At 44.2% G+C, this 19,343-nt stretch overlaps 1 protein-coding gene across 6 annotated transcripts in view; it reads right to left on the reverse strand.

The window, feature by feature from the left end:
* Nucleotides 1–19,343, reverse strand: part of LOC106565868 (rap1 GTPase-activating protein 1) — a 164,895-nt gene that overhangs the window by 54,663 nt on the left and 90,889 nt on the right. For 3 of the 6 annotated variants that reach the window (XM_045691748.1, XM_045691746.1, XM_045691749.1), the window contains exons 1-2: nt 5,474–5,606; nt 740–833 (exon numbers count right to left, since the gene is read on the reverse strand). In XM_045691748.1, the coding sequence (XP_045547704.1) occupies nt 740–833; nt 5,474–5,571 (192 nt within the window). In that variant the 5' untranslated portion in view covers nt 5,572–5,606. Of the gene's footprint in view, nt 1–739; nt 834–4,411; nt 4,754–5,473; nt 5,607–19,343 lie in introns of those variants that run through there. The other 3 variants (XM_045691752.1, XM_045691747.1, XM_045691751.1) reach the window with 2 other exon arrangements.

Consider the following 19,343-nt stretch of genomic DNA (forward strand, 5'->3'; position numbering starts at 1 on the left):
CTTTATTTATGTGTGAAATTGAGAGCATTCTCTATATTCCTCAGCCCCCAGTATCATATCATTATTTAAGGTGTTTTGTAAGTGCACCGACTAGCATCTTCCGGACTATAAAACAAAATCTTTGTCCTTGGCTGTTGGAACAACGTATATATTATTTGATCTAAAAGTAGTAGATCATAGGCCCTTGATAATGACTTTGATTTGAATAAATAGCCGACCTAACCCCAGCAACTTGTGGCATATAGGCCATCACCTCCGTGTGAGTTAAGTATCAGAGCAGACTATCGACTAGATTACAGCTAGATAATAACAAATAAATAATAATATTCATTTCGTTTTTTGTGTTGCATATCTCAACTCTCCCTGAGACACCCTTGGAGAGTGGTGTCACAGCTAGGATCTGCCATTATCAATGGTGACCCTGGAGCAATAATGGGTTAGGTGCCTTGCTCAAGGGCACATCGACAGATTTTATTTTCACCTTGTTGGATGGGGGATTCAAACTAGCAACCCTTCGGTAACAAACGCTCTAACCGCTAGGCTACCTGCCACCCTGTCTGATTGGTGACACCTTTCACCTGCACACAGAGTAGGGCAATAGAACAACACAGGGAGGAGTGGAGCTGAATAGAAAAGAGGAAAGAAAGAGGTAAGAGAGAGACTTGTGAAAAGAGGTGAGAGGTCAAGGCTCAATTCTAGAGCTGACAGGGTGCAGTTGGGGCTTGGACCCCGCTCCTACCTTTGATAATGAGTGAGCGCGATACGGAGGATGGGAGTGTGACAGCAAGGGCTCTAGTGTGTCAGAGATACGAGGAATCCTTCCATCCTGTTTGCTGTGAATCACAAAGGAAAAGTTTGAGTTATTGACATGGATATATTATGACATTATGGGTTACTGTCAGAGGTAGGGTCGATTACATTGGAAAAATCATGTTTGGTTGGTTTTGAGTTGAACGTCTCCGGTAGAGAAACGGTAGCGTAAATTCTGGCAATCACGGAGGTGCGAGATTGGACCTCACCACATTAAAGAGAGGAGCACACTGTAGATGATGTGACTGAGCTGACTGTCTTTCCAGTCTCTCCCCAGTAAATACTTGGGATTAACCCATAATTGTCTTTCTGTCTTGCTCGACTGGGCTACAGTGTTGTCCCCTGAGCCTGTGAAGTGGTGAGGACAGGCTATTACTAGGGCTGTCAGGCAACTGGAATGTCTGAACCATTAAAAAAGAATTTGAAATTACTGGGTAGTTCTTTGGTTTGAACAACAGAGTGAAAAGGGAGGTTAAGATCTCCTCTTCCATCCCTCCCTCTGTCTGATCATGTTTTCTCTGGTGACAAGATCTTATTAGCAGCCTGGCCAAAGCTGTGTGATTGAGTCAAAACATGTTACTTCACACAACGTCTCACAAAGCAGTCAACTGCTGGATCGACTGGCAGTCAGGCTTTTAACGGCCCATATGAAATAAATGGAAGACCCTTCTACACACAGAACCTTGAACAGAGGGCACCACACTGAGGCTTGAAGCAGGAGGCATTCTATTAATGAGTAAGGCTTGGCACAACAACCTGGCTGGCAGGGAAGGTGAGCTGCTGAGAATATGTAAATCTCTCTCTCTCTCTCACATACGCACACACAGGCACGCACACACACATACACATGCATGCACACTTTTCAATCACATGGCACAGGGGGTGGTTTGGAGGTTCAATAAGCCTATTTACCAAGTGGTGTTGTTATCCTTAAATTTCAGCTGTACTCAGCTGAAGGGTTCCCTGCTCATTAACCCTGCAGAAACCGTCAGTGCACACCACTGAACATCACTGACAACACACTGTTGACCTGGAGCAGACACTCCTTTAACAGCATTATTTCATATCTTCTATATGAAAACATTGCAGAATCATGTCGGAGAGCTCATTTCAAATGATTTTCTTAACCAAAGCATGGCACATCATAATATTGCCCCACTACAAAGCAGGGCCTTGCAGTGCTTATTCCATCCTACAACAGTACGACACGTTGGCATCTGGTAGTAGGCTGGTTTAGATGGCGGCTGGGTAAAGCAGGCACTAATACACAGGGAGGGATCAGAGGGTTCAGCCTGACAACTGGTCACCTCATCCCAGGAACACACGCAGCCTGCTTAATGGATCGGATTACGGGAGCAGAATGTGTGTGTGTGTGTGTGTGTGTGTGTGTGTGTGTGTGTGTGTGTGTGTGTGTGTGTGTGTGTGCGCCCATCAATGGTAGCTTAAAAGCCACCAAACAAAGCACACATCCAGTGAGTGTGTCATCATCTCAACACTAAGGGTGAGCAGAGAGAAGAGATGATGGTCTCATAGTGTGACTGGTGACAGTAGCAATACTATCCCAAGTGTTTCACATCCCAATACCAATTACAGGGACACCTGCCACACTATGAATGTTTAAAAATACACTGAGTCCAGAGCAATGGTTTCGCGCACCTCGAGTTAGAACTACATACAGTAATCTAATACATTTTTATTTAATAGTGACACTGGCCTAAATGACAGAACATTGTGAGAAACAAGTGATTGGTGCAGCTAGTCATCCATAAGTGGCTCAGTTAACAGACTGCAGTGGAGGAGTGATTGGCAGAGAGAGAGCATGTCCTGGTCCAGGTCTAATCTGGAGAACTGAATAAGAGAATGAGAGTCATGCAGCCATTACATAATACAGCTGTCCAAAAATAGCCCCCGGTGAAGAGGTCACCAACCTTCAACCACAAATCTGATTAAGATGCCACTACCATGAATGCTGTGTGTGTGTATGTGTGTGTGTGTGTGTGTGTGTGTGTGTGTGTGTGTGTGTGTGTGTGTGTGTGTGTGTGTGTCCCACACTGACCGTGGACACTTCCAGTCAAGGAGAACATTTTAAACCTGAAAAGCCTTCCTCCACACAGTACTGTTGGGTCATGGGCATGATAAGATGATGCAAATTAGCTCTCTCTACTCCTCTGGTGGGTGTGGAGTATACCTGGAAATACAAATGAGCTGGACTGGTTTGCATGTATTGCAACAAAATGGAATGACAAATGCATTTCTCTAGTCCCTGAGCTGCAGAGAAAGCGTGAGAGAGCATGATTGCACCAAGACAATAGCTCAATATCCTCAGTAATGTGTTCCCTGTTTGGTATAATCCATACCAGTCAAAATGTATAAACACATCTCCTGCAGAACATTGAAAAGGTTGCAATGTGGAGGGCAAACATTCACTAATTATTGGTGCAATCAACAGATCGATACTATGGTTCAAGATGCAGTAGAAATCCAATTTGATCTAGTGATTAACTTCAGCAGCAAACCAAGTCTGTTGAGGAGGGCTTATATTATACAGTATCATACCAACATGTACTTAATGAGGTATAGTATCAATGCAGGGGTCTGGGACATAGTCCCTAATAAAGCTTCATGAAGACATTGAGTATTTAATGCGTCACTGACTGTTATCTCATCAGGACTGCACAACAAAATCTCCAAAGAAAACACCATATCTGGCCATAAGTGCAGCAACAGAGATATGGCATGGCTGGCCCTTTTAATTAGGGCAAGTGGGGCCGTTAATTATGTCTTGTGGGGCTGTCTATGGTGCAGTCTGCAGATTATGGAGTGTGTTGGCGTTTTAATTATGGCATATTTTGCAGTATGTTAACTGTCATATGTCAGCTGTCAGTGAAACCAAAACTAACCTTGACAGTTAAGTTTAGGTATAAATTCTGAGTGGTTAAGCTTAATGTTTGGGACAGGGTTAACCTTGACGATTAAGTTTAAGTATTCATTCCGACTGGTTAAGGTAAGGGTTAAGGTTTGGAATAGGGTTAAAACAGAAAAACAAAAGATGAAAAAACACGTACCTAGTACTGGGATTGAACTTGCGATCCTCTGAGCCATAGCTCACGGTTTGAGCCCATCCTCAACCCCACCCACAACACCCTAGCTTGTCGTGAACCTACTGGATGGTCATAGGCGCTCGCGTTGCCTGTAATGATGGTAGGAAATTTCAATGGAAATAAAATGACACCCCATGCCATAATTTCAATATGCCTAAATACGTCATAATCCATCAGAGTTTGGCCTGGGATTGCAAACATAGCCAAGAGACATAAAACCATGAATCCAAGCACTATCAGATTCCTGGATCAACATCAAGTATACAAACACCCCTCTACTACACCAACATACTCAGTAATCACCTGTCTTCTTATAGCTAAAATCTAGCATAATGGTCCCGTCTTTCTCTTCCACTGCCCAAACCCACCTGTCCTCTACCCACACACACTGATAGTTACCGGAGCTTAACCAGCCAGTCCAGCCAGACAGAACACAGACAGACAGCAGGCTATCTAATCAACCGCAGCAGCTAATGCACAATGAAAGCAGAGTTACTTACTCTAGGCACCAGTGTGAGCAGAGCGAGTGGAGTGCAGAGGCAGGTCCAGCATGGGATGAAGAGATCAGTGGACGATCATCACTGCTCTATGCAGCAGAACCTAGCCAGGAAAGTGCTGGATACAACTATGTTCTCTCCCTCTCGCTGTCTCCGTCTCTCACAGGCTCTTAGTTTCTACCTTTCCTCTCCTTTTACTTAATTGCTTCAGAGTGGTCTTTTGCTATCGCTCACCTCCAAATGTCTTCCGCTCTTTCTCTCTTTCCTTCTCTCCCTCTACTTCTCTGTCTGATTCAGTGTTAGCGCTCTAACACCTGCTGTTAGATCTCAGCCTCTCCTGTCAGATGATGCTGTGGAAAGCTCCCCTCTCTCCCCACCCTTCCTCATTACTCTTTCTCCCCATCCCTCCCCCTCTCTCTCCTTCTCTCTCACACACACACACACACACACACACACACACACACACACACACACACACACACACACACACGCACACACACACACACACACACACAGACGAGTGAGCAGAGTGCAGTGGGTGTATGGACATGAGTGAGCAGAGTGCAGTGGGTTTATGGACATGAGTGAGCAGAGTGCAGTGGGTGTATGGACATGAGTGAGCAGAGTGCAGTGGGTGTATGGACATGAGTGAGATTCATGATGCGAAGTGCTAAGAAGGACATTATCTACCATACAAGATATCAAATCACTCAGTCCCCATTATCTACCTCATCCCTCTGACAATAATTATCCCATCGAGCCCATGCTCCATTTGACTCTGTAGCGGACAGCTGAAAAGCGCAAAACAAATATCTAATCTCAAACATAGATTATGGATTCACATATGGAGATTAAAATAGCAGAATAGGCAAAGGACAAAGTCAGCTATTAACCAATGATTCTGCTGAGATTCTGTCTTTCATAGAGGACAATTCAAATAAAACACAGTCAAATGCATCTGTAAATAGCATAATCTTCAAACGATGTCTACCAGGACCAGAAGTCTATCTCATTCCCCACTGAGCCAGACTTCAGTCTCTTTCCACCTCCCCTATGAGTACTTACCAGATATGCTGCACCTTATGGAGGATTGTGTCAGTGAAGCTCCCTCTCCTGGTTCCAAGGCCCATGCTACCTGCTCCTGTCCTCTTGCTCTGAGGCATGTTCTCTGGCTGCTGCCTGCTGCAGCTCTACACTGGAAGAGGGTTCCACCTGGACCTGCCTGGACCGCCCAGGCTCAGCTAGACAAAGGACCAGGGTGGATGCCCATTGGTGAGGAAACCAAAGGCCATTGACGGGAGGAAGACTTAGTCCTGTGGTCCACACCCAGCTCAGAGTTTACTCTTACAGGCCTGCCCAGAGCTCCCTAAAGCCCATTGTCTGGGTGTAGTTCCACACCAGTCTCAATAGACACACAAAACCATTTTGTCTTAGTTTTTCACAGGCAGTAGTTTCCCCCTGTCTTTCTCCCAGGTGAACTACTTTGGAACTCACACAGGGAAGATCATTTTACCTCCGATAACCTTTCCCCTCAGGAGATGACAACCAGACCGAGACCCAGGCAGCCTGGAAGGGTCTGATGAGGTGTGTGGCATGTGAGGCTAGACATATATCTCAATCTGGGCCTCTCCAATTGGCAAAGCTGACAATAGGATGAGCAGGGTATCATTGTTCCCAAACAGTGTGAGAATGAGGGAGTCAAACCAGGTCATGGGGAGTCAATTTCCTAAATCATTCTCATTGTCAGCCCAGACAAAGATCAATGTATTTGAGTAATATTTATAAAAAGAATGCTCTTTGGCCTGTGTTAATACTAATTAAAGGAATGTATAATACCCCGTTTGCCTGGAGTTTAATCTCTCTCACTATCTCTCCTCCCCATTCACTCACTCTCTCTCTCTCTCTCTCTCATTCACTCCCTCTCCCACTGTCTTTTCTGCCCCTGCAGTCATCTGTGGAGCCAGCTAGGCTAAATTTCACATTTACACACCGTCATACTGCAGATACTTCACTCCATGCTGAGAGACTAACACTCCCTATGTGGGAGGAGGCACAGATACTATATTGAGTGTGTGTGACAAAGAGAGGTAAGGAGAGGGGCAATGGCCTCCTCACTGAGTGTGACTGAAGGAGTAACTTTATCACGTTTTTTATCAGTAAGTAACTCCTGTCTGGCCTGTCCTAGGGCTGTGGGATTCATCGTTCCCTCTGAATCTACTGGGACTAGGAGGACTACACATGGCTAGACGCACAGCAAATGAGAACCCTGTCAACCCTGCTTCCCACCTCTGCTTCTCATAATTCAATTGTGTTTGGAACTCTAACTCCATTGATTTTGTTAGCCCTGTGCTGGAAACAGTGTGGTGTGAGACAGCACGACAGCCCGGCAGACAGACAGGCAAGGCCATGGCCCCTGTCCCCAGTCCCCTGAAGCCCAACGTGATGATGGAATACAGGCAGGCAGCAGCCTCCTAGTTCATTCCCAGTGTCAGCGCCAGTCACCCTGACCACTGGGGATGGAGGTAAGCTCCTCTGCTCCGTAATGAGCTCCGGCCCGACCCAGGTCATCCTTTGTCCCTGTGCTTCAGTGTACTGTACTGCTCTGATCTGGTCATGGTCCGATGGGAGCCCAGCTCAGCTGTGGCTTTCGCTTTGCTGACAAGGTGACTAATTAGGTGATTACAGTCATTAAGAGGATGGCCAGTGATCTCAGCAGGTGCTCCAGGTGGACATCAGTGGCTGACTGAAGTGCATTCAACTCCAAAAGCAGAAAAAAGCAAAGCTAGCCATACTCAAGGCTAGCCATGACTATACCACCAGTTGAAAGCAGCAGAGTTAAATATAGAAATTGTGTTCAAAACAAATGTTAGAGGTATATCTGAACCACTCAGGTATTGTTATGCTGATGCATCTAGCCACACAATCCCCAAAGCACTGTGATTTTTTTCTTCAAACTGCTTCAAACAAATCAATCAAATAAAACAAAATTGGTCACATACACGTTTAGCAGATGTTATTGCGGGTGTAGCGAAATGCTTGTGTTTCTAGTGCAGTAATATCTAACAATTTCACAACAATACACACAGATCTAAGTAAAGGAATGGAATTAAGAATATATAAATATATGGACGAGCAATGTCAGAGCGGCATAGACTAAGATACAGTAGAATAGAATACAGTATATACATATGAGATGAGTAAAGCAAAACATGTACACATTATTAAAGTGACTAGTGTTTCATTTATTAAAGTGGCCGGTGATTTCAAGTCTATGTATATAGGCAGCAGCCTCTAATGTGCTAGTGATGGCTATTCAACAGTCTGATGGCCTTGAGATAGAAGCTGTTTTTCAGTCTCTCGGTCCCAGGTTTTATGCACCTGTACTGACCTCGCCTTCTGGATGATAGCAGGGTGAACAGGCAGTGGCTCGGGTGGTTTGTATTTGTATTTATTATGGATCCCCATTAGCTGCTGCCAAAGCAGCATCTACTCTTCCTGGGGTCCAGCAAAATGTAGGCAGTTTATACAATTCTAAAAACATTACAATACATTCACAGATTTCACAACACACTGTGTGCCCTCAGGTCCCTACTCCACCACTCTAGAGGAAAAAGAAACGCACACCTATTAAGGCGAGATGCTGGCTAGCGGAGTAGAAAACTTGAAAATAAGGGAGAGCCGCACACTAGGAGCTCAGATGCAAAATGTAATATCAAACGTTTCGACAGCCAAGCTGTCTTCCTCAGGGTTTATCTACCACATATCTACCACATATCTACAGTACTAAATCCATGTGTATATATAGTGCGTGTGTGTGTGTGTGTGTGTGTGTGTGTGTGTGTGTGTGTGTGTGTGTGTGTGTGTGTGTGTGTGTGTGTGTGTGTGTGTGTGTGTGTGTGTGTGTGTGTGTGTGTGTGTGTGTGAATGCATGTGTCTGTGCCAATGTTTGTGTTGCTTCACAGTCCCCAGTGTTCCATGAGAGTTTTTTTTATCTGTTTTTATAAATGTAATTTTACTGCTTGCCTCAGTTACTTGATGTGGAATAGAGTTCCATGTAGTCATGGCTCTATGTAGTACTGTGTGCCTCCCATAGTTTGTTCTGGACTAGGGGACTGTGAAGAGACCTCTTGTGGCATGTCTTGTGGGGTATGCATGGGTGTCCGAGCCGTGTGCCAGTAGTTTAGACAGACAGCGTGATACATTCAACATGTCAATACCACTCATAAATAAAAGTAGTGATGAAGTCAATCTCTCCTCCACTTTCAGCCAGGAGAGATTGACATGCATATTATTCATATTAGCTCTCTGTGTACATCCAAGGGCCAGCCGTGCTGCCCTGTTCTGAGCCAACTGCAATTTTCCTAAGTCCTTTTTTGTGGCTCCTGACCACATGACTGAACAGTAGTCAAGGTGCGACAAAACTAGGACCTGTAGGACCTACCTTGTTTATAGTGGGTTAAGAAGGCAAAGCATCACTTTAATATAGACAGACTTCTCCCCATCTTAGCTACTACTGCATCAATATGTTTTGCAACAACATGGCGTCAACAGAGATGGTCGCCTCGCTTCACGTTCTTAGGAAACTATGCAGTATTTTGTTTTTTGATGTATTATTTCTTACACTGTTACCCCAGGAAATCTTAAGTCTTATTACATACAGCCGGGAAGAACTATTGGATATAATAGCAACGTCATTATAATAGCAACGGATTACGACTTTCCCGAAGCGGATCCTCTGTTTGTACCACCACCCAGGACAATGGATCGGATCCCAGTAGGCGACCCAAAACAACAGCGCCGCAGGAGGGGCAGATGGAGCGGTCTTCTGGTCAGACGGAGCGGTCTTCGGGTCATCGCTCACCGCTCCCGAGTATACTACTCGCCAATGTCCAGTCTCTTGACAATAAGGTAGATGAAATTCAAGCAAGGGTTGCCTTCCAGAGAGACATCAGAGATTGTAACATTCTCTGTTTCACGGAAACATGGCTCACTCGGGATACGCTATCAGAGTCGGTACAGCCACCCGGTTTCTTCACGCATCGCGCCGACAGAAACAAACATCTCTCTGGTAAGAGATGCCTTATGATTAACGAGTCGTGGTGTGATCATAACTTGATAACTCAAGTAATTTTGTTCACCTGACCTAGAATTCCTTACAATCAAATCCCGACCGCATTATCTACAAAGAGAATTCTCTTCGATTATAATCACAGCCGTGTAGTCCCCCCCCCCGCCAAGCAGACACCTCGACAGCCCTGAAAGAACTTCATTGGACTCTATGTAAACTGGAAACCACATATCCTAAGGCAGCATTTATTGTAGCTGGGGATTTTAACAAAGCTAATCTGAAAACAAGGCTGCCTAAATTTTATCAGCATATCGAATGCGCAACCCGGGCTGGCAGCATTCTGGATCATTGCTATTCTAACTTCCGCGACGCATGCAAAGCCCTCCCTCGCCCTCCTTTCGGCAAATCTGACCACGACTCCATTTTGTTGCTCCCAGCCTATAAACAGAAACTAAAACAGAAACGTCCGTGCTCAGGTCTGTTCAAAGCTGGTCCGACCAATCTGATTCCACGCTTCAAGATTGCTTCGATCATTTGGGAGATGTTTTGGATAGCCTCAGACAACAACATTGATGTATATGCTGATTCGGTTAACGAGTTTATTAGCAAGTGCATCGGTGATATTTTGCCCACGGTGACTATTAACCTCTATGGGCTAGGTGGGACGCTAGCGTCCCCCCCGTGGTGCACTCCATCAACAGCAGGTGCATTTCAAGAGCGGCAAATTTGAAACCAAATAAATGTCAAAATTCAAATTTTTCAAACATACAACTATCTTACACCCTTTGAAAGATAAACATCTCCTTAATCTAACCACGTTGTCCGATTTCAAAAAGGTTTTACGGCGAAAGCATAAAGTTAGATTATGTTAGGAGAGTACATTGACAATAGCTGTGTGTAATGTTTTGTCAATTCAAAGACAGGGTCACCAAAACCATAAAACCAGCTAAAATGATGCACTAACCTTTTACAATCTCCATCAGATGACACTCCTAGGACATTATGTTAGACAATGCATGCATTTTTAGTTCTATCAAGTTCATATTTATATCCAAAAACAGCGTTTTACTATGGCATTGATGTTGAGGAAATCGTTTCCCTCCAATAACCGGCAGTCAAGTCAGCACCACAAATTAAATAATTAAAATTAGAAAACATTGGTAAAATATTATATTGTCATTTAAAGAATTATAGATTTACATCTCTTGAACGCAATCAACTTGCCAGATTTAAAAATAACCTTACTGGGAAATCACACTTTGCAATAATCTGAGCACTGCGCCCAGAAAAATACGCGTTGCGATACAGACTAGCCGCCATGTTGGGGAGATCTAAAATAGAAAATACTATGTAAATAATCCATTACCTTTGATTCTCTTCATCAGATGTCACTTCCAGGTATCACAGGTCCATAACGAATGTAGTTTTGTTCAAAAAAGCTCATCATTTATGTCCAAAAATCTCCGTCTTGTTAGCACATGATCTAAGCCCGCCGGACTTCACTTCATGAACGAGGGGAAAAAATATATTTACGTTCGTTCAAACATGTCAAACGTTGTATAGCATAAATCATTAGGGCCTTTTCTAACCAGAACATGAATAATATTCAAGGTGGACGAATGCATTCTCTTTTATAACGTATTGGAACGAGGGTACCCAACATGAACTCGGGCGCCAGAGTCTAATCGGCCATCACCGTTCCATGGCTCTTGTTCGGTCAGATCTCACAGTAAAAGACTCAAAACACTTTGTAAAGGCTGGTGACATCTAGTGGAAGCAATAGGAAGTGCCAAAACATTAATCAACCCCTGTGTGTTTCAATGGCATAGGCTTAAAGGTAATTCAACACATCAGGTATCCACTTCCTGTCAGAAAATGTCTCAGGGTTTTGCCTGCCAAATGAGTTCTGTTATACTCACAGACACCATTCAAACAGTTTTAGAAACTTTAGGGTGTTTTCTATCCATATATAATAAGTATATGCATATTCTAGTTACTGGGTAGGATTAGTAACCAGATTAAATCGGGTACGTTTTTTTATCCAGCCGTGAAAATACTGCCCCCTAGCCCCAACAGGTTAAAACCTTCCCCAACCAGAAACCGTGGATTGATGGCAGCATTCGCACAAAACTGAAAGCGCGAACCACTGCTTTTAATCATGGCAAGGCGACCGGAAACATGACCGAATACAATCAGTGTAGCTATTCCCACCGCAAGGCAATCAAACAAGCTAAGCGTCAGCATAGAGACAAAGTAGAGTCGCAATTCAACGGCTCAGACACCAGGTGTATGTGGCAGGGTCTACAGTCAATCACAGATTACAAAAAGAAAACCAGCCCCAGTGCGGACACCGACGTCTTGCTCCCAGACAAACTAACAACTTCTTTGCTCGCTTTGAAGACAAGACAGTGCCACTGACAGTGTGTTAACCCCCGCAAGGCTGCCGGCCCAGACGGCATCCCTAGCCGCGCCCTCAGAGCATGCGCAGACCAGATGGCTGGTGTGTTTACAGACATATTCAATCAATCCCTATCCCAGTCTGCTGTTCCCACATGCTTCAAGAGGGCCACCATTGCTCCTGTTCCCAAGAAAGCTAAGGTAACTGAGCTAAATGACTATCGCCCTGTAGCACTCACTTCAATCATCACGAAGTGCTTTGAGAGACTAGTCAAGGATCATATCACCTCCACCCTACCTCACACCCTAGACCTACTCCAATTTTCTTACCGCCCCAATAGGTCCACAGACAACGCAATCACAATCACACTGCACACTGCCATAACCCATCTGGACAAGAGAATATACCTATGTAAGAATGCTGTACAGCGATTACAGCTCAGCATTTAACACCATAGTACCCTCTAAACTCCTCATTAAGCTCGAGACCCTGGGTCTGAACCCCACCCTGTGCAACTGGGTCCTGGACTTTCTGACAGACCAATCCCAGGTGGTCAGGGTAGGAAACAACATCTCCACCCCCCTGATCCTCAACACTGGGGCCCCACAAGGGTGCGTTCTCAGCCCTCTCCTGTACTCGCAGTTCACCCATGACTGCGTGGCCATGCACGCCTCCAACTCAATCATCAAGTTTGCAGACGACACTACAGTGGTAGGCCTGTTTACCAACAACGATGAGACGGCCTACAGGGAGAAGGTGAGGGCCCTCAGAGTGTGTCAGGAAAATAACCTTACACTCAATGTCAACAAATCAAAGGAGATGATCGTGGACTTCATGAAACAGCAGAGGGAGCACCCCCCTATCCACATCGATGGGACAGTAGTGGAGAAGGTGGAAAGTTTTAAATTCCTCGGCGTACACATCACGAACAAACTGAAATGGTCCACCCACACAGACAGCATGGTGAAGAAGGCGCAACAGCGCCTCTTCAACCTGAGGAGGCTGAAGAAATTTGGCTTGTCACCAAAAACACTCACAAACCTTTACAGATGCACAATTGAGAGCATCCTGTTGGACTGTATCGCCGCCTGGTACGGCAACTGCCCACAACCGTAAGGCTCTAGCTCACTAGCCAGTCACTTTAAACAATGCCACTTTATATAATGTTTACATACCCTACATTACTCATCTAATATGTATATACTGTACTCTATAACATCTACTGCATCTTGCCTATGCCGCACGGCCATCGCTCATCCATATACTTATATGTATGTATTCTTATTCATTCCTTTACACTTGTGTGTATAAGGTAGTTGTTGTGAAATTGTTAGATTACTTGTTAGATATTACTGCACGGTCGGAACTAGAAGCACAAGCATTTCGCTACACTCGCATTAACATCTGCTAACCATGTGTATGTGACCAATAAAATTGTAATTTATTTGATTCGATTTGACCATGACAGTTTACAATCTAGTGTTATTCCCAGCAGTTTAGTCATCTCAACTTGCTAAATTTCCACATTATTTATTACAAGATTTCATTGAGGTTTAGGGTTTAGTGAGTGTTTTATTCCAAATACAACGCTTTAAGTTTTAGAAATATTTAGGGCTAACTTATTCCTTGCCACCCACTCTGAAACTAACTGCAGCTCTTTGTTGAGTGTTGCAGTCATTTTAGTCGCTGTAGTAGCTGGCGTGTATAGTGTTGAGTCATCCGCATACATAAAAACTCTGGCTTTACTCAAAGTCAGTGGCATGTCGTTAGTAAAAATTTTAAAAAATCAAGGGGCCTAAACAGCTACCCTGGGGAATTCCTGATTCTAACTGGGTTATATTTGATAGGCTTCCATTAAAGAACACCCTCTGTGTTCTGTTAGACAAGTAACTCTTTATCCACATTATAGCAAGGGGTGTAAAGCCATAACACATACGTTTTTCCAGCAGCAGACTATGATCAATAATGTCAAAAGCTGCACTGAAGTCTAACAAGACAGCCCCCACAATCATTTTATCATCAATTTCTCTCAGCCAATCATCAGTCATTTGTGTAAGTGCTGCGCTTGTTGAGTGTCCTTCCCTATAAGCATGCTGAAATTCTGTTGTCAATTTGTTTACTGTAAAATAGCAGTGTATCTGGTCAAACACATTTTTTCCCAGAAGTTTAGGTTGGCTTTACTATTCTTGGGTAGCAGAATGACTTTAGCTTCCCTCCAGGCCTGAGGGCACACACTCTCTAGTAGGCTTAAATTGAAGATGTGGCAAATAGGAGTGGCAATATTGTCTGCTATTATCCTCAGTAATTTTCCATCTAGATTGTCAGACCCTGGTGGCTTGTCATTGTTGATAGACAACAATAATTTTTCACCTCTTCCACACTGACTTTACGGAATTCAAATGTACAATTCTTGTCTTTCATAATTTGGTCCGATATACTTGGATGTGTAGTGAAAGCATTTGTTACTGGCATGCCATCCCTAAGTTTGCTTATCTTGCCAATGAAAAAGTCACTAAAGCAGTTAGCAATATCAGTGGGCTTTGTGATGAATGAGCCCTCTGATTCAATAAATGAAGGAGCCGAGTTGGCTTTTTCCCCAAAAATGTAATTTAAGGTGCCCCAAAGCTTTTTACTATCATTCTTATATAATTTATTTTTGTTTCAGAGTGTGTTTTATTTAGTTTAGTCACATGATTTCTTAATTTGCAGTAGGTTTGCCAATCAGTTGGGCTGCCCGACGTAATTGCCATACCTTTTGCCTCGACCCTCTCAACCATACATTTTTTTATTCCTCATCAATCAAAGGGGATTTAACAGTTTTTACAGTCATTTTCTTAATGGCTGCGTGCTTATTAGTAACTGGAATAAGTAGTTTCATAAATGCGTCAAGTGCAGCGTCTGGTTGCTCTGCATTACACACCACAGACCAGCAAATATTCTTTACATCATCAACATATGAATCACTACAAAACGTATTGTATAACCTCTTATACACTATATTAGGCCCAGCCTTTGGAACTTTGGTTTTCCTAGATATCGCTATTATATTGTGATCACTACATCCTATGGATTTGGATACTGCTTTAAAACAAATATCTGCAGCCTGAGTAAAAATGTGATCAATACATGTTGATGGTTTAATTCCTGGGCTGTTTGTAACTACCCTGGTAGGTTGACTGACAACCTGATCCAGGTTGCAGGCACTGGTTACAGTTTGAAGTTTTTTCCTGAGTGGGCAGCTTGATGATAGCCAGTCAATATTTAAATCACCCAGAAAATATACTTCTCTGTTGATATCACATACATTAGCAAGCATTTCACACATATTATCCAGATACTGACTGTTAGCACTTGGTGGTCTATAGCAGCTTCCCACCAGAGAGGTGAGGCAGATGAACCTGTAGCCATATCACTTTAACAGTATTTAACATTAGATCGTCTCTAAGCTTTACTGGAATGTGGTTCTGAATATAGACTGCAACACCGCCTCCGTTGGCATTTCTGTCTTTTCGGTAGATGTTATAAACATGTATTGCTACCACTATATATTCTAAGTGAGTTTCAGAGATATGAATATGAATGTCAGAATATGAATGTCATCTGTTACAAGCAAGTTATTGACTTCATGGACATTGTTTCTTAGGCTACATATATTCATATTTTTAGCACTTGTCTGGGTTGCTTGATTGTTTGTAATGCTTAAATGGGAAGCTTATCAGAGGTAGACTTACTCATGTTAATTACATTGGAGCTGATAGGGCAGGGTGAGCTGCATAATGTGGTCTTCCTACTATTGCACACCGTCTCAGTGCTAACAGTGTAACTCTGGTTTATAGGCTCATGATTACTGCTTACAATAGCTGTAGGATAAACAGATGTATTCAGTGCAATTAGGGGTACATAAATTAAATGAATTACATTGTATTTGCCAATACCCCTAAGATCATGTACATTTGATGCAGCATTGTCCTTGATGATCTTTTTGGCCTTCCTGTGACATCGGGTGCTGTAGGTGTCCTGGAGGCCAGGTAGTTTGCCCCAGGTGATGTGTTGGACAGACCGCACCACCCCTATTTGCATTTGGTGGAGTTGCCATACCAGGCGGTCATACAGCCCGACAGGATGCTCTCAATTGTGCATCTGTAAATGTTTGTGAGGGTTTTAGGCGCCAAGCCAAATTTCTTCAGCCTCCTGAGGGTGGACCATTTCAGCTTGTCAGTGATGTGTACGCCATTGAACTTGAAGCATTCCACCTTCTCCACTGCGGTCCTGTCAATGTGGATAGGGGGGTGCTCCCTCTGCAGTTTCCTGAAGTCCACGATCATCTCCTTTTTGTTGATGCTGAGTGAGAGGTTATTTTCTTGGCACAACACTCCCAGAGCCCTCACCTCCTCCTTATAGGCTGTCTCGTCATTGTTGGTAATCAAGCCTACTACTGTTGTATTGTCTGCAAACTTGATGGAGTTGGAGGCGTGTGTGGCCACGCAGTGATGGGTGAACAGCGAGTACAGGAGGGGGCTGAGCATACACCCTTGTGGGGCCCCAGTGTTAAGGATTAGTGAAGTGGAGGTGTTGTTTCCTACCTTCACCACCTGGGGGTGGCCCGTCAGAAAGTCCAGGACCCAGTTGCACAGGGCGGGGTTCAGACCCAGGGACTCGAGCTTAATGATGAGCTTGGAGGGTACTATGGTATTGAATGCTGAGCTATAGTCAATGAACAGCATTCTTACATAGGTATATTCCTCTTGTCCAGATGGGATAGGGCAGTGTGCAGTGAGATGGTGATTGCATCGTCTATGGATCTATTGGGGCGGTAAGCAAATTGAAGTGGGTCTAGGTTGTTAGGTAAGGTACAGGTGATATGATCCTTGACTAGTCTCTCAAAGCACTTCATGATGACAGAAGTTAGTGCTATGGGGCGATAGTCATTTAGCTCAGTTACCTTTGCTTTCTTGTGTACAGGAACAATTGTGGCCATCTTTAGCGTGTGGGGACTGCAGACTGGGATAAGGAGAGATTGAAAATGTCCGTAAACATACCAACCAGCTGATCTGTGTATGCTCTGAGGACGCGGATAGGGATGCCGTCTGGGCCGGCACCCTTGCTAGGGTTAACAAGCTTAAATATCTTACTCACGTCGGCTACGGAGAAAGAGAGTCCATAGTCCTTGGAAGCAGGCCATGTTCCCAGGCACCTTGCCATGGTTAAATGCGGTGGTTTGCGCTTTCAGTTTTGCATGAACACTGCCAAATATCCACGGTTTCTGGTTAGGGTAGGTTTTAATAGTCACAGTGGGTACAACATCAACTATACACTTCCTGATAAACTCAGTCACCGTATCAGAATATTCGTCAATGTTATTCTCAGAGTCTACCCGGAACATATCCCAGTCCGAGTGATCAAAACAATATTGAAGTGTGGATTTCGATTGGTCAGACCAGCGTTGAATAGTCCTTAGCACAGGTACTTCCTGTTTGAGTTTCTGCCTGTAGGAAGGGAGGAGAAAAATGGAGTCGTGATCAGATTTGTCGAAGGGAGGGCGGGGGAGGGCCTTGTAGGCATCCCACAAGTTGGAGTAGCAGTGGTCGAGTGTTTTACTGTGGCAGCGCGAGTACTGCAGTCAATATGTTGATAGGACTTCAGTAGCATTTTCCTCAAATTTGCTTTGTTAAAATCCCCAGCTACAATAAATGCGGCCTCAGGATATGTGGTTTCCAGTTTGCATAAAGTCCAATGAAGTTCTTTGAGGGCTATCGTGGTATCGGCTTGAGGGGGAATATACATGGCTGTGACTATAACCAAAGATAATTCTCTTGGGAGGTAATACGGTCGGAATTTGATTGAGATGTATTCAAGGTCGGGTGAACAAAAATGACTTGAGTTCCTGTATGTTATCACAATAACACCATGAGTGGTTAAATCATCAAACATACAACCCCGCCCTTCTTCTTCCCGGAGAGATATTTATTCCTGTCTGCGCGATGAACTGAGAACCCAACTGGCTGTATGAACTCAGACAGTATATCCCGAGACAGCCATGTTTCCGTGAAACAGAGTATGTTACAATCCCTGATGTCTCTCTGGAAGGAAATTCTCACCCTCAGCTCTTCAGCTTTATTATCCAGAGACTGAACATTAGCGAGTAATATACTCAGAAGTGGTGGGTTGTGTGCGCGCCTCTTGAGTCGGACTAGAAGTCCACTCTGAGCACCTCTTCTCCGCCGGCGATGTTTTGGGTCAGCCTCTGGAATCAGTTCAATTGCCCTGGGGGGTACGAACAAAGGATCCGATTCAGGAAAGTCGTTTTCCTGGTCGTAATGCTGGTAATGCTGATGAGTTACCGCCCCTCTGATATCCAAAGTTCTTCCCGGCTGTATGTAATAACACAAAAACATTTCTGGCCTAATAATGTAAGAAATAATACATAAAAATACGAAATATTGCAAAGTTACTTAGGGGCTAGAAGCTTGGCAGCCCTCTCTATCGACGCCAGATCCTTGACAAACCAGACCAGATCCTTGACATTCTCCGTGTATCATCACTGAGACAGCCTACACACTTGAATTCACCTGGCGGCCGCTACTCTGGCCAATCACCTGTGCTCATACTAAACCAATTCTAACGACCCTTGATTAGATGAGAATTACCCCCAGACTATAGGGATGGCTCACAACTGCAAGGGACATTACTCCCTCAATGAGTCTCATCTTATTGATTAATAGCATGAATATATGGACCCTGAGTGGAGGCCCTCTGACAGATTAACTAGATCACAGCTTAGTGAATGCACTCTCAAATGCAAATGCAGAAAGCTAGATGCCGCAAATCAGCAAGCCTCTATGGTGGGAGTGATGGGAGAGGGGAGGGATGGAAGGGAGTGAGGGAGGGATGGGGTGAAGAGGACAGGACACACTGAGGCACGAAAGAGTTTCCTCTTCAATCCACTCAACTAGACGCTCAAGGGAGGCATTTGTTAGTGATATGTGGTGTCACTGAGAAGCATTAACCTGCATGATTAGATGGTATTCACAGCCCCATGCATTATCATGTCATCAGATATGAGGGGAAACTGGAGAGGGAATGTGATGAATTGGTATCGAGTCATTAAAAAGAATGGGAAGGGAAAGTACACATCGCTTTAGACCGCTCCCTCCCTATGTCAGTCTTCAACACATAATCTTCCTAAGGTATGATGATGTATGTAGATGATGATTTAAAGGTAAGTGTTCTGGTGGAGACAAATGATCCTTGACTAGTAATGTGGGTGCTGGTGATTGTGGAGTTTCTCCCTATGGTATCTACATTAGCCTACATAACTATAACAGGGCCCATATCAAGTTGGTCATATTTTATTTAAAACCTGCAGCTGTCCGGTATTGTGGGGATGGGACTGGCACACCAGTTGAACAGGGCACGATTGGTGCGATTATTAAAAGGGGCGGATGTGTGTGTGTGTGTGTGCCTTCCCC

This window comes from Salmo salar, chromosome ssa12 (genome assembly GCF_905237065.1).
Source record: "Salmo salar chromosome ssa12, Ssal_v3.1, whole genome shotgun sequence".
In the NCBI taxonomy this organism is placed as follows: Eukaryota; Metazoa; Chordata; class Actinopteri; order Salmoniformes; family Salmonidae; genus Salmo; species Salmo salar.